Source organism: Silurus meridionalis, chromosome 26 (genome assembly GCF_014805685.1).
Source record: "Silurus meridionalis isolate SWU-2019-XX chromosome 26, ASM1480568v1, whole genome shotgun sequence".
NCBI lineage: Eukaryota > Metazoa > Chordata > Actinopteri > Siluriformes > Siluridae > Silurus > Silurus meridionalis.
Window position 1 is genome coordinate 16,603,787 of NC_060909.1, and position 16,514 is coordinate 16,620,300.

General features: G+C 39.7%; 1 protein-coding gene across 4 annotated transcripts in view; it reads left to right on the forward strand.

Moving 5' to 3' along the window:
* cdkl5 (cyclin-dependent kinase-like 5) overlaps positions 1-16,514 on the forward strand; it is a 49,506-nt gene that overhangs the window by 28,312 nt on the left and 4,680 nt on the right. Inside the window, exons 5-17 of one of the 4 annotated variants that reach the window (XM_046840974.1) lie at positions 618-754; positions 2,193-2,313; positions 2,412-2,471; positions 3,162-3,252; positions 5,427-5,616; positions 5,785-5,865; positions 6,244-6,410; positions 7,342-8,434; positions 11,920-12,021; positions 13,499-13,604; positions 13,767-13,890; positions 14,069-14,174; positions 15,689-15,805. In XM_046840974.1, the coding sequence (XP_046696930.1) occupies positions 618-754; positions 2,193-2,313; positions 2,412-2,471; positions 3,162-3,252; positions 5,427-5,616; positions 5,785-5,865; positions 6,244-6,410; positions 7,342-8,434; positions 11,920-12,021; positions 13,499-13,604; positions 13,767-13,890; positions 14,069-14,174; positions 15,689-15,805 (2,495 nt within the window). The remainder of the gene's footprint in view (positions 1-617; positions 755-2,192; positions 2,314-2,411; positions 2,472-3,161; positions 3,253-5,426; positions 5,617-5,784; positions 5,866-6,243; positions 6,411-7,341; positions 8,435-11,919; positions 12,022-13,498; positions 13,605-13,766; positions 13,891-14,068; positions 14,175-15,688; positions 15,806-16,514) is intronic. The other 3 variants (XM_046840975.1, XM_046840977.1, XM_046840976.1) reach the window with 3 other exon arrangements.

The window sequence follows — 16,514 nt, forward strand, 5'->3', positions numbered from 1 at the left end:
TAGAATCTGGCGCCCCCGTTTTATCATGGAATTGCATTTGCCACATAACTAATTTGTTTGGCTGAGAAGAGAGCACGATCGAAAGTTTTATGCTGACATGAAGAAATTTATAAATAAAAATGGAATTATTCATTATAGAATAAAGTAAAATGTTAATAGAGTACGGTACTGTATTCATAAAATATTGTTCAGCGTATATCATACATTCACACAAGAGACGGGGTGAAAAATGATGAAAATAAATACATGGTAAATTGTTCTTTGTGGAGTTTAATGCTGAAATAAGGTCATTTATTAATAAAAAATATAATAAAAAATCATAGAATGAAGTAAAAGCATACTTAAAATATTGTACAGCGTATATCATACATTCCCACAGGAGAACACGGCGTTGTTTTTACGAAATCTCGGTTCGGGATGCTGCAAATATTATATAGATTGAATTGTTTTTGATGGCGTTTTATGCTGAAATAAGGCAATTTATTATTAAAAATATAATTAACGGCTTAATCAATATAAAAAGGCATTTTTGGGGTGGCGTCCGTTTATAAACGGGGGATTACCGTAATAACAATTCAACTTTTTTTTAACCTGTTTTCTTTTTTTTGTTTCCTCAGAAAATGAAGAGGTGAAGGAGACGACTCTGCGGGAGCTGAAGATGCTCCGCACGCTGAAGCAGGAGAACATCGTGGAGCTGAAGGAGGCGTTCCGGCGTCGAGGGAAACTCTACCTGGTTTTTGAATATGTGGAGAAGGTCAGCAAAGCTCTCAGTTTACTTTCTGATTGCTGATGTTGTTGGTGGGTGTGTGTGTGTAATCCGAGACGCCGTTTGAACGGGTTTTTTGAGGTGATCACATAACAGGATAACAGGTGATTATGGTGGTACTTAGAATATTTATGGAATCCAATCGTGTACAAGTACTAGGACTAGCAAGCATGTGGTTCTGGAGCATTTTACCGCAGCATATTTTGTTTTTTTTACTCTTAAATATTAACTGCCTTCAGCGTGACAGAGGGAGATTTTTTTTCATCTTATTTAAATGTGTGAAAAGCATGGGCATGTTTTATCAGCTTTGGTGGGAGGAAAACAGAAACTCGAAGAACGCTGCCTGGTTGAGTGAGGATATCTGTTCTGCTTTTTACCTCGACATTCATGTACGTTTTCACCTCCTTTAACGAACTGAAGGCTGCTTGTGCGTCTTTGTAAAGCTCGTGAACTTTTGGACACTATAACATGTAAACCCCCCGATAGCTTTGCGTCTGACTGTTCTAAAATGCCGACACTGAAGATTCCTTCCCAAAAAATGTCGGAAAATCAAATGTCAAACATTTTGGTCTGTTCGATATTTTATTGATTTTTTTTTTAATCCATCTTCGATTATGTGAAACATCCGGCAGGCATTCAGACCTCTGTGAATGGGGCTGTTGCTATAGTAACGAAAACACATTGGCAGAAACCCGTGATTCGCCTCGCAGCTGGTGCAAGTGTCAGAACTGCTGTTCTAGAAGACAAATTCCCAGCTTCTGACCAATCAGAATGAAGATTTAAAAAAAAAACATTTTTGTCATACCCGATTGATTGTTATAACACTATTTAAGCCTCTGGTTAACTTTATTTTAGACTTAGACATCACGACTGCTGATGATAACAATGCAAATTCGCTCTGCTGTGGTTTGATTGTGTCGAGTGGGCGGAGCTTACAGCCTTCAAAGCTGCATTTAAACCATTGCCAAATGATTTACAAGACCCCTATTGTAGGAAGGTATTGGGATCTGGGGATTTAATCGCATCCTAATGGTCTCCATTAGATACCATCATGTGACTTAAATGTTTCCAAAGTGTTCTGTTGGTCATAATGGTTTTTCACATCACACACCACTAATACAAAGCAACAAATTACCAGGAGAGACCCAGAGTGCTACAACATTAGAGTTTTCATTAACGCCAATACACTTCCTGTTCTAACCATTAAAACCATTACCAATTCTGCGAGGGTTTCTTTAGTTGTTTTTCTTTCTTTTTTCTGACTAAATACGTAAAACCTACCTCATCTGGCATCTCTGCTTTGAATTCAATTGCTACTTGAAGCTAGAGTAAGCTCATGCTAATGCGTTTCCACTCTCCATTTGTTATGCAGCCCCTCATTAAAACGCTGCCCGTTTTTTAATCACGTTGTTGTGTAACACTGTAGAACATGCTGGAGCTGCTGGAAGAAATGCCCAACGGCGCACCACCCGACAAAGTCCGCAACTACATTTATCAGCTGATTAAAGCGATCCACTGGTGCCATAAGAACGAGATCGTACACAGAGGTAAAAGCAGCCTGAAAGAACTAACGCTCATTCAGTCCATTGTGTCGACTGCTGTCTAAATTGATCCCTGGTTTTTTTTTTCTGCTTTCCTGCTCCAGACATCAAGCCGGAAAACCTCCTCATCAGCTGCAACGATATCCTCAAGCTGTGCGATTTTGGTACGTCTTTCTTCTCCGCGCATTCGATCCATCCATCACAGTTCATCCAATGCCGTTATTGTACATAGGTTTTAACATGCGATAGATCGGACACTTGGGTGGCCTCCGTTTGACGGTTCAACCCTTAGAGAAAGAGCCACCTGCTGGAAGACAAACACAATCGCCTGAAAAGTGAAAAGTCACGCTTTATGTGATTAGACAGCTCCGCCGCGTGCCATGGAGAATGCTCATGAGTCACAGCAAGACGTCTTTCGAGCACTTTTATTTTTAGCCCGGCGAAATTAATTCCAGAGCGAATGTTCGAGCGTCTCACTCGCGTCACCCGTCTTGTCTTTTATCGTAATAAAGTATAATTATACGTTTATTTACGCCGTGCCTTTTTCAAAACTTCCAGATGCTTTACGATGCTTTCATAAATGGCACTTGGCAGTCAGATTTATCCACACCAAATTTCCATGATCTTTGAAAAAATAAAAATAAAAGAGAGAAGCAGTTGAGGGATACAGGCCTTGTTCAGGGCCCTAGTAGTGATATCATGGTGGTGCATGGTTTGGAACTTACAACCTTCTGTTACAAAGTCCAACACACTCACCACTGAGCTAACACCCACAGTTGGCGTAAATGCAATAATATAAATATCAGCTAGTCATCGGTATCATGGTGTACACAGTATCATGTTCTCTCTTCCAGGCTTTGCCCGAAATCTTTCCGAAGGCAGTGACGCCAACTACACCGAGTACGTGGCCACTAGGTGGTATCGTTCTCCTGAGCTGCTTCTTGGGTGAGTCTGCGATGTGAAGTGCATTGTTCTGCTGGTGGATATGTTTTTTTTTTTTCCAAGACGATTGAGTTCTGTAGCAGGAAAAGATCAATGTAGGAAACATACAGGATTAAAACTAGTGTTTTCTATATTATCATGAGATTCGTCTCAAAATGAAGCAGCAGGTTCGTTTTGTTGTTTCGATGCTGGTTGGTATTTTTATTTTTTTGTATATGCCACCAGAGGAGATAGCACAGCGAGAGAGAGAGAGGAAGAGGGAAAGGAGCAAGGGAATGCCATTTTCTTCCAAAAGTCTCGCCATTTAAATTCCGCCTACACCAATGTTCTCACCCTCCCTCTCGCCGCTTCTCGGAGCAGAGCTGTGTCTTTCAGTCTGCTGTCTCAAGTCTTCTATTTCCTCCTCCCTCTCCCTCCCCCTTGCTTTTTCTCAATCTCTGCCTCATCCTTCATCAATCTCTTGTTCTTTGGCGCTTTCATGTAATTGCCGATTGCTTTAAGGAGGGGGGGGGCATTCATTTTTCAGTATAGTTTTTCAGTAAAAATTACAGTGTGCAGCACAGCTTTATAGCTACTGAAGCCACTATTATTTGGCTATGATACTCATGTCTTCTCATTGTAGTATCTTCCAGCTTCAAAACACTAGTTCAGTTTATAAAGCACTTGATTATTACAGTCAAAACTTTGATTGTTTTTGAAGCACATTCATGTTCCTGCCAGGTTTTTAATAATATAAAAAAAACAAAAACAAGAATTAGACCGTAAAAGACTGGAAGAAAGTTTGTGGAGTGTTGAGTCCAAATTGGACATTTTTGGCTGGAACAGAGGAACTTATTTGAGACAGAGATCAAAAGAGAAGATGGAGGTGGAAACGTAATGGTTTGAGGTTGTTTCGGAGAAGGGAAGGTTTAAGACTTGGTGAAAGGCGAAACTGAACTAACATGGCTACCATTCCATACTTCAACATACTTTATGGAATGGCCTGCCTAGTCACTGCTCCTAAATCCTAGTAAACTGGTCTGGGATGAACTGGATCACAAGCTCACAACTAGTAAAACAACTTTGGCAAGTTTTACAAGATGCATAGCAGTATTTCAGTTTGAAAGTCAGGAGAAACGAACTGCCTAAAAGTGTGCAAAGTGCTTATTCATGCTTAGGGAGGATTTTTTCAATGAAAATAAAGCTGAAAATCTTTATACTGTTCAATGACCTAAATTCTTGCATATACACACAATTAATGTGTGTCTCGAAGACTACGTGTTTTCAAACTGTAACTAAAAATAGATTAAGGCAGCACATATATCCCATAGGAGCGTAGAGACCCCAGGATTATACCCGAGTAGTCTTATTACTAGAAAGAAACAGAATCGGCTGCCATTGGAATGAGACAATTTATGCCTTGAAATAGACTTATAACTAACACGTTATATAATCACATAATGAAAAATATTCGCTCATGGAGAACATGTTGACACCATCCATAAATGTTAAACCCAACATTACACGTTTTTCCTTTGTTAAATAACAGTATTTTAAAATAGTAGAAATAAACAATATTTTTATTGTAAAAAAAAACGTATTTATGTATTTATAGTGTACATACAGATTGTCATTAGATTATAAAGAGATTTGAGTAATTTGCATCACTGTCGGATAATATTATGAGAATATTACAAAAATATTATAAAATTATAATAGGTGATATATATATGTTGTTGAATCCCAACCGATTGGATTGTACCGATACCAATAGCTAGGCTTGATCGTACTTGCCGAAAATCGATTCATCAACCGATAGTTTTTTAAATGGATACTGGATAAAAAATAAAGCAAACTCTTAATGAAAATAGTACTTTATTATTAGAAAAATAAAAAAGAATTGTAAATGTCAATTGGCCTCTAGAGGCCGCTCTTGACAGAGTTAGTGTAAAATTGACGCAACTCGGACGCAACAAATCTGTATGGATTGTTTCTGATAGCTGATAGTTCCAGCAATCAACCATCAGTGCCGATGAATCGGCAAAACTGATGAACCTGTCGACCTCTAGTTTTTGGTACATTTTAAATATATATATATATATATATATATATATATATATATATATATATATATATATATATATATATAAAAAGTGTGTATTTGTTGGGGCAATAGTGAGTTTTGGTGTGTTGCTCAGAGCTCCATATGGAAAGGCTGTGGATATGTGGTCTGTGGGATGCATTCTGGGCGAGCTGAGTGATGGACAGCCTTTATTTCCGGGTGAAAGTGAGATCGATCAGCTCTTCACTATTCAGAAAGTGTTGGGGCCTTTGCCTCCGGAGCAGATGAAGCTGTTTTACAGCAACCCCCGCTTCGCTGGTCTCCGGGTGAGGTCTTTTCTTTTCTTCTTTTTTTTTAATTCCTGTTTTCTGTCTCTTGATTTTTCAGTGATATAAATAAGCTAATTAATTAAAAAGGTATAAATATAATGCAGATTTTCCCTTTTTCTTCCTTTTTCATTTCTTCTCCATATGTTTGGGTATCAAACATGACAGTTCCCTACAGTCAGTCATCCTCAGACCCTGGAGAGGAGATACTTAGGCATCATTAATGGACTTATGCTGGATCTTATGAAGGTATGGTTTACACCATTTATTTCAGTTAACAAAGATAGGATAATTTTTGATGCATATATCCCTGAATGGCCAGCAGGGGGCGGAGTACACTTTGAATGGGATTCTATATACAAGAGTACATAGATGCTAAATAATGTATAGATCTATTAAAAATATGTACTTTTTGGGGTTCTGAAATGAACACCCCACCAGCCATATTTCCAGAAGCTGTATTCACACCTGCGCTTGAAATTACACAGCTTCCACCCACACGGGTCTAAATAGATTTTTTTATGACAACTATATAATTAGAGACATTTGTACCGTGGATTGCCCATGCTCTGTTGTTTTACTTCGCTGTTCAAAAATCTGATTGTGACTTTTTCGCGTTCTGCTCAGAACCTGCTGCAGCTGAACCCGTCTGAACGCTTTCTGACAGAGCAGTGTCTGAACCACCTGGTGTTCCAGGCGCTGCGAGCGCTGGAGCGACCTGCACCTCCATCTCCCACCCCTCCTCGCTCCTCCAAGAGGAAACCGTACCACGGCGACAACACCATCCCCAGCCGGTCAGCTAGCTCCCCACTAATTTAACTCTACTTTATTAACATGTATTGCTTATGTACAAATCTATACTCTTCAGGTGAGATTATGTATTAAGGTAAACAAACACACTGAAAAACAGATTAAAGAACATTATTTTTTTTTTGCATCATTAGCTGATGTAATTACCTGCCTCCTTAGATATAACTGATTGTCTGTAAAGTTGTCCTTTGATTAGAAGTCGACCGATAGTAGATTCTACCAATGCCGATAGCTAGGTTGGATCGTAATTGCCGATTATCGTTTAATGATCTGATGGATTTAATGGATACTGGATAAAATCTTTTTTTAGATGAACAAACACTTAATGTAAAATAGTACTTAACTTTATTACAAAAATAAAAAATAATAAAACTACTGAATCATGAAAATGAGTTAAATAAAATAAATATGAATATATTAATTAGATTAATAAAGGTTGAGAAAAAGACCTTTCAACCGGAAAAAATGCATTCAACCGAAAACAAAAAGCAACACTCCAAATAACAAAAAAACAGTTACATCCAAAATGAATAAAAAAGACAGCACGTGGTGTCAGTGATTCGCCATAAGAGGCCGCTCTCATGCTGTATAATTACAGCAGACCTTCTCAGCTGCTCCACAAACAGACGCAACCCTGAAAAACTATCGTTATGGATTTTTTTTTAGCCGCTAGTTTCAGCAATCAAGCAATCAGTGCTTATTCATTGGCAAAACCAATAAATTGTTCGTCCTCTACCTCTGATAGAAGAGCAAACTAATAGTTTTAAATATTTTTATCTAATGCCGACTTGTTAGTGTTTGACAGATAATGGTGCAGAGAGATCTCCAGTGTAATGTCTGATAGGTTCAAACAGGATTTTTTTCCCCTCTTAATCTTGATCCTATTTTAACCCTCTGTCATTTACCTTTCTGCAGCAGTAAGAGCTCTAGTCATCGTCGCTCCAACAGCAAAGATTGCTCATCGCTGCCTCGCCATGAGGACTTGCGCCGGAGCACGGAAGGCTTCCTGAATGGTGGTGGTGTCCCCATAGGGGCCAGTTTAAGCCCTACACTGCATCCCAAAAGCTACCAGAGCCAGACGTTGAGCCGCTCAATCTCTTGCAGCAAAGAGCTGGCTAACAACAATCTGCCCCATCTCCTGAGCCCCAAGGATATCAAGGGCAAAACAGAGTTTGACTTTATTCTGGGGCCCAAGGCCACTGGCGGGTTAGACATTTCTACCGGCAAGTACCTCAAATCATCCAAACAAAACCGCCAGCCGTCCTCATCTTTCCTAGAGGGCAAAACAAGCACTCTGCAGTCTAGTGATAAGCACGGGCGTCACGGCTACATGGATAACTCACACGGCTCTATGCCTTCGTCATCATCATCCAAGAGCAACTCATCTTTCCTTAGCCTGTCCAAAAGCCACGGCACACTGAGCGACGCCAAGTCTGTTGGAAACCTGACCGAACCCCGCCTTCACCTAGAGGAGACCGTGCCCAGTTCTAACTCGGGTTCCCGGTACTTCCCGACCAGTTGTTTGGACTTGAACGCCGCCCCTACTAGCCCCCGAACAGAGCGGCACTCTGGCTCAGACCGCCAGGGCCATAGTCCAGCCGGGCGCACTAACACTCGCATGGAGGGTGGCACCCTGGACTCGCACCACTCCTCGAGTCGCAAAAAAACATCTGAGGAACCCAAAGTGCCAGATACCCTGGATCCGGCTATGGTGGCTGGGGCTGCAGGTGTCCATAGTCATACACTTTCTGCCCCCCATGAGACCTTCCCATATGGCCTTGGCTATACCAGTCCCTTCTCATCTCAGCAGCGCCCCCACAGGCATTCTATGTATGTGCGACGTGAGCGCCACAGGACCCATGGTCAGGAGGCTGGGCTGGCAGTAAACCAGGGTGTGCCAACACGTGCCAGCAGCCTTCAGCTCCTCTCCCCTCAGCTGCCCCACCGCACATTACCCCGCCACCCAACCAGCTCCTCCAGAGAGGAGCTCAACCAGGACCTCAGCAGGGTCAGATTCTCTATGTTTGTCTATCTGTCTCTAATCCTACACACTATGGACCAAAAGTCCACTACCAGAAATTGTTGGGTTTTTCGATTTGAATCTGCTTATCTTTCTTCTCTCGCACTGAATCTGAAAAGATCTAGATGTAAGCACAGGTGTTAGTGTCACTTAGTCACAGCCTTACTCATATCTCTGTTACAGATGACTAATCACAGGGTCATTTTCCTATTCAAACAAGCCATGGCAACACTTTGACCTCTAACTGAACACGATATCATACTGTTAACCCAGTAATTTTTTTTTTATAAATGTCAGATTCTGCGAGTTAAAATAAAGCTGGGATTAATAAACATGACCCCATATGACAATGTCTGACTATGGGCTCTTCAGGAAAATTTTACCTACATTATAATCGTTTAACATTTAGCAATATTGTTCTATATTCCTAATAACAGTTTTTGGTTGTGGATTTTTGCACATGCTGTATACAGTACACTGCTCGTCCAAAAAAAAGAGTCACACAATAATAATTCATTTGACCGCCTTTAGCTTTGATTACGGCACGCATTCCCAGTGGCATCGTTTCGATAAGCTTCTGCAATGTCACACCATTTAATCCCGTCCAGAGTTGCAGTCATTTTTCACCAAAATCTTGTATTGATGATGGAATATTCGGACTGGCGCTTAGTTTCTCCAGCGCATCCCAAAAATTCTCAATGGAATTACGGTCTGGACTCTGCGGTGCCAATCCATGTGTGAAAATGATGTCTCATGCTTCCTGAACCACAATTTCACAACTTGAAACTATTGAATCCTGGCATTGTCATCTTGGAATATGCCCGTGCCATCAGGGAAGAAAAAAATCTATTGATGTTATAACCTGGTCATTTAATTCAGGTGGTCAGCTGACCTCATTCTTTGGGCACATAACATTGCTGAACTGAGACCTGACCAACTGCAGCAACCCCAGATCATAGCACTGCCCCCACAGGCTTGAACGCTAGGCACTAGTTCATCCACATCTCTTCTAACCCTGATGCGCCTTTTACTCTGGAACAGAGATCACATGACCCTCTTCCATTGCTTCAGAGTCCAATCTTTTTGCTCGCTAGCAAATTGAAGCCTTTTTTTTCCCAAATAGCCTCACTGATAAGTGGTTTTTAATAATGCGTTGGACATTTTTTAACCCAATTTTAGTAGTTTCAGCTTAGATGTTTTCTTGGCTTGCTTTATGCCAAAAATTTGACCCATCTGAAACATCTTTTCCACGACCACAGGATGTCTTCGGACATGGTTGTTTAAGAAATGAGAAGCTACTCACAGCTTCAGTTCGGTTCAAATAACTTGTTGACAGCTAAAAACCTATTCATCCATGCAGTAATTATCCAATGGGAGGCTCTTACCTATTTGCTTAGTAAAATCCAGGTGTTTTTTTTTTTTTTTTTGGACGGGCAGTGTATTTCTGTTTCTCGTTTCACTCTCTGATTCAATCTGTCTCATTTTTAAGTGTTTTCCATTTCTGCCTCTCCTTTATCTATTACGGACCATTAACAGGTTACAGAAATTCTAAAAGGACATGTATGATAATATTGTTTTCTTTCTTGTTTTATCGTGATCACGACTTAATTTTCTTTACTTATTTTTCTGCGTATTCACCAGAAGAGCATGTTCTAGAGGCAGCATCATCGGTGCAATGAAATTGGTAGTACCAATAACCATAAAACAGGAATAGCAAACTCTATGTTAATCTAGAATCTTAACAGTAAGCCTACCTTATCTTCCTCCCTTTTTTTTTTAAGTTTTCCTCTGGGGCACTCCTCACTCTCAATGCAGAGATAAAATACATATTTGCCGAGGGAAATGAATAACATTGTGATTAAGATTTCAGACGCCAACGCATTCTCAATGCTATACAGTACAACAGAAACATTCACAAGGCACGAGATTTTCTCACAATACAATCAGGAGAAAACAATAAAGAAAAATTATATAATAATGCATGGCCTCTTAGGACCAAAAATTGGTTTGTTTGTATTTAGAATTTGACTTTGATATCAGTTAAGTCCCTTTTAAATTTACTGATATCTGATCTGACAATATGCCATGTCAGGCCATGTCTATATATCACGTATATCTCATCTGTCTTTCTAATGCTGTGTGTGTGTGTTGCATTTACACCCAAAACTCTTAACTCTCTCAATCTACATTCATATAATTTTAAGATAAGCATGTCTACTATCTATTATGTGAACTATTTATCGTCTAGGTCCTGTGCCGGGATGGGTAATGTAAAAAAAGCTAGTCCAGTTTCTTATAGATATATGCATCTGGACATGGAGTGTCACGTTTTAACTTAAAAGTGTGTAACTTTGTCCAACTAGACAATAGGACGTATTGAATGACGTCCAGAATAACGAACAGAAAGAGGATAATGGTCAGATTTCCTTTAAGTATTATTATTTAAATAAATATATAATAAACTCTATAGGAATGTATAAGCCATAAATACCCAAAATAATTATAATTATTAAAACCATTAATTATATCAAAACAATTTTTAACCAATTTAGTTTCTGAGTCTTGTCAGGCTTGCAAGTTAGCAATAAACACATAGGGCCTGTCATTATACAAATGCATATTCCTTTATACCTAGGACTGATTTAGACTGGGGTATCTGGAGGAAACCCACACAAGGGGCAGGGGCATCATGCGAAACTACATGCAAGCAACCATTGGAGCTTTTGATCAAACCCCTTACTCTGGAGCTGTATGACAGCAAGAATGCTGTCTGCTCAACTGTGCTGCTATCAAATAAAATGGTTTTGATTAGTACTCGATGTGAGGTGTTCCCAAGCTTGTAATAGTGCTTTTAACATTTCGGAAACAAGTCCATCTTTATAATTTTGGAAAAATTGGATATAGGTATTTAAGATTACTGTCAAGCAAGTGATTTGTGGTCTAGTTGGTGGTGGAACTGTGTTGGGAAGCAAAGCTCTCGTGCCGTTGCAGATCTTGCTCAAGCCATGACATGGTAATACAGAAAATCAGAAATCCATACATATAAAAGGCTGGTCACATAAAAGACATTAGTGTGTTGCACATTTGCACACATGGTTCCAATTGGAAGTTGCCCATCCTCTAAGTTTCACTACAAACTTTCAATCCTTACCAATTCCCATCAACCATGGCGTCACATTTTGGATCCATCTGCTAACCATTGTAAAGTGCCTTTCCAAAGCAATCCATTTTGCACTATTGCTTTTGGTTTTGTTGCTTGAATTGATGAGTCATGAATTGCTGATCCAGCCAATCAAGAAACCCTTAGCAGCTAATTGTACAACAACCGCTGGCCCTCTAAAATGGGTGACTGAGTGGCTGTGACTGCTTTAATTGCCTTTTATAGGCATGTTTCTAGGGGAAGACTGCCACTGCCTCACTACACAAAGAGCAGAATGAGTAGATTTCTGATTCTTGTGTGTTTGTGTTAACAGAATGAACAGTCTCCAAAAGAGATGCCTCACTCTCATGGCCCAATTAAGGACTCAACAAGGGACAACACTTCTTCCTTCCACTCACAGCGTGCCAGAAATGAGGTCTGAGTCTAAGATGATTAACTGTATTTTCCCCAAATCTACCTTACACATATCCAGACCAGATCTAGTCTAGCTTGCTTTTTTTCACCAAATTCTCTTATCCAGAGTGACTTACAGAAGTGGTTTGAAGTCTCATGTTAGTTCTTCCTAATCAAAGTGCTTGGGCAAGGGATAGGTTTTTTGTGATTCTGCTGTCTTCACAGTCATCTGGCATTTATTCAACCACCATTCCAGTCTTGATGTATGTCTTTCTCGTACTTTGAGAGATAGAGGGTCCAGTTGAGCCATGGTGGGGGAACCTCATAAACTCAGAGGCAGAATAGTTCTGAGCGGGTTAAGGTAAGTGGTTGAAGGTCCTTTGTTTGGCGAACTCCCTTTGGCGTAGTAGTGTGTTGGGGATAACCTGCATAAGGCAAGGAGGACAGTTACTTAGAACTCCCCCACTTTTGCTTGCAATGATACATGAAGAGATCTGATAGTTGTCCAGAAACATAAGATATTGACATAGGGAGGCATATTCAGGGCTGTGCACTAGCTCAAAAAATGTCTGCCATAGGACACGCGAAGTTTGTTGCTGAAACATGAGTGTCTGAGGAAGGAAAAGAAATTATCATTTAAGTGTCAGCATAGCAATGGTATGAAAGCCTATGTGAGGATATGACCCCACTGAATGAGCTAGTACAATGGGAGAATAGAAAAGGACCCAGTACCAAGTCTTGTGGGACACCAGTGGAGAGTCTCAAAATACGCTTTACATCACCTGATTTGATGACCCTTCAGATTTATTTGACCTCCATGTAGTTTTGCTTTGACCACCAGAGAATATACACTTATTTCCTTTTCAGTCTTGGAGAAAAAAATGCATAAGGGTCCAATGTTGAGTAGCGTGATAGTTCATCCAAATTCATTCAATCTCAGCCTAACCACTACAAGACCTTGTTTTGTGAAGAACAAATCAATCAACAACTTGTGGTCCACCAGAAATCTGGGGTTTTAGTCCTAGTCCAATTGATGAACAATAAGTTGCTGGTGGAAACACAGTTGAGCACCAGATGTTGTGATGGGAACTACTATGGAATATATATACCTGCTGATACTATACTATACTATATATATATATATATATATATATATATATATATATATATATATATATATATATATATATATATATATATATATATATATATATATATGGCTTGTTTTGTTTACCCAGATTCCAAATGCTGTTTAAACCTTGTGCCTGCTAATAGTTAAGCCACTTGTCTTTGCACTAACTACACAAAAATTAACCATATCTAGTCTGAAATCTGCTTTCTAGACTGGGTTTTAGATGATTTCCAAATGAAGCGGTGCACTACATAGGGAATAAAATAATCAGACTTAGAACCAGCAAATTTACAGTAGTTGTGTGTTGGAACCAAATAAATGGAGCAGAACGTTATATATGCTGCGTCCTGTTATTCCTATGCTGCAGGTCGGAATGTACCACGATCCACATCTGGAAGATGGAACCTCATCCAAGGAAAACCGGATCATCTATAGTGATTCTATGCCTCGGAGAGTGGGCAGCTTTTACAGAGGTATTTACAAATCTAATAGCTGCACTACATCAGATCTTTTTCAACCAAGAAGTGTGATGAGAACATGATCAGAGAAATGTAGGTTTTTACAATACAAGTGCACAGCTGAACCAACCACTTACACCGCATTGGGTATTGTCTGTGCTCATATATATATGCTAGTCCCTTCTCCACGACCAGACAATTCCTTCCATGACAGTGCGGCTCAGAGCAGAGTTCCTCCCGTATCAGCGGACAGTGCTGCCATGGGTAACCACTCCAAACGGCAGACGAATTTTGACCCCTGGTGAGTACTAACTGCTGGCATGTCTTAGTATCAGCAGGTATTAGAATCACAGTTAAATGTATAGTACGTTTCTATTTTCCTCAAAGAAATAGGATATTTATTGGCTTTTTAAGGCAGAAATCTTGCCTTTAAAATCTGGAAGCATCTCACAATGTGTTTTTATCGATTCTGGTTTCAGGAATAACTCCGAGGCAATGGTTATGAACCCACCGGAGATGCCGAAACAGAAGGAAAAACAGGGTTTCTTTAGAGCAATAAAGAAGAAAAAGAAAAAGTCACAACCAGTGAGCCTCACACTTTTCCTCTCTTAACGTTTAATTGGATGATGTCTGAACCGATAAACCATTTAAATTATGCAGTTTTCCTGTATAATTTAAATGGTAATCACTGCAGAATTAATTATGTATACTGAAAGACTGTTTTCATGGGTGTATGAATGATAAATCAGTATCTAGCTCTAAAAAAAACTTGCCTAGTCCCAAGTTTTGCCTGCGATCTCATTGTGTAGGCAGATATTTCAATAAAGCTATTATTCTGACCTGTGATATTCTCTTAGCCTTTATAGGAAGCCACATTATTTAAAGCTAATGCTAGCCTGTGTTTATGTTGTTAGTCTTATTAGCACATCCTATGTTTATTTCCCTCCCTGTCAAACCTGGATAGTGTCTTTATTTCCTCTTGAAAGGGTAAACTACTTTGTTTTTATGCTAGCAGGATGCTGCACTTTGTCTTCCATCTATACACACTAATTAGTCAATATAGTTTGAGCGAATATGTAGTTTTCTGTGAAAAGCAAGGGGTTAATAATCGAGGTCGGCTGACAAGATCTGATTATAACCAGATACTGATTTGTCCCAACCCCTGTGCTATACAATACAAACGCGTAGAAACAAATTAGCTTGAAGTTTAATGCTAATGCTTTCCCTTACTTTCAGTATCTGTACAGAAATTCAGATATGTTCAACCGCTGCAGGAAGGATTGCTTTGTGTGTCCTTATGTTTGCTGTCTTTCTGGTTTGCTTGCTATGTGTTTGTATGTCTTAGCCATTTTACATAGTTACAGCAGTGTTTGAGTGCGTTCGTGTGTGCACACTCAAGATATTTATGCTAAATGAATAATTCACTTTTCCAATCATTTCTTAACTCCTTTTGCTGTCTTTTTTTCTATTCCAGTTTACACAAATTGAACTAAACCAGTAATAAACAGCTCATGAATGTACATGCAAACAAAAAGGAGTCCCACTTGTTAGCTAGCCTACCACAACTAAACCAATCTGGGCTCAAGGAGGTTCAGCCTGTGATATCCGATTAGCCTTCGTAGAAAGCTAAATTTTCTGAAACTATTTGTAGCCTGTGATTTTTGCAATCCTGCCATTGTTTTGTGTTTATATCGGTAAAAATAACAAAAAATGAGGACTAAATAAACAAGTCTCATTCGCTAATCAGCTAATTCTTCTCAGGTAAAGCTAGCTCAAACCGGACAAATCCCCAAAGCTAAAATCCAGATAAGGACATAATGGGATTCATGTTCATGGCATTCCACCCCCCAAAAACTTTACCATGTCTCCCAGATTGTCCTAAGCAGACCCAAGCAAGTGAGTCTGTGACGGGAATCTGCCGTTTCTCGTCCAAAAAATGTGCTCTGTGTGCAAACTCCTAGCCATTGGTCCGTATGTTCATCTCATCTGCTGCTTTCAACGAGAAAACAAAACATCAACAACAACAACACACACAAAAAAAAAACGTTTGTCTCTTCCTGCATTGAGCCGCTGGCCTTTTTTTGCGTCTTATATTCCAGACGGAGGGCTGCGAAGGAAGGAACCCGAGCATCAAGAAAAGCCTTTTCCCTCTCTTTAACTCAAAGAATAGCTTAAAGCATAACTCCTCTGTGCTTCCTGTGCTTGCTCAGCCCATGGTACAGCACTCATTGGAACCGTCCCGCTCCTCATTGTGTGCATTGTTGACATCCCTCCAGAGTCTCTGCTGCATGTGTCTATAAATGTAGCCATCACCTGTGGTGTTTTAGCTCCCCACGCTAGTATGTGTTCAATGCGACGCCATTAACATTGGGCCCAGATTCATGGGAACGTTAAACATGCAAATATTAAAACACTCGCTAAGATATTTAGACATGGATTTCTGAATTGTTAGAGTTCAGAAATCAATCGCATGGTTCTGAATGCATTCAGTAGTTCAGAGTTGAATTTCTTTTAATCGCTAAGCATGCGTTCGAGTTTTATGGATCTGGTCCCGACTGTTTCAATCTGTGAAACACCATCAGCAGCACAAGCATGTCATCAGATGCATGGAACATCAGCAGTGCCTGCTTAGAGTTGAATGCACAGCTTCACTTATGATTCTCCAGAAGCGGGAGAGTTCAGGAGAATGGAACGCAATGTTTTTTTTTTCCCCCTCCAATAAAAAACATGAACATATACTAATTATTAGAGACAGGGGTTGGGAGTGTCTGAATAGTCCTACTAATTAAACAGTGTTCATATTAAATATGCATTCGTCATCCACTTTATTAGGATGCGATTACAGTAAATGTTCACAACCAACCTCAGAATGCTGATCTCATGGGATTTATAGCCATAGCAGAAATGGTGCAGAAAACAAAAAAA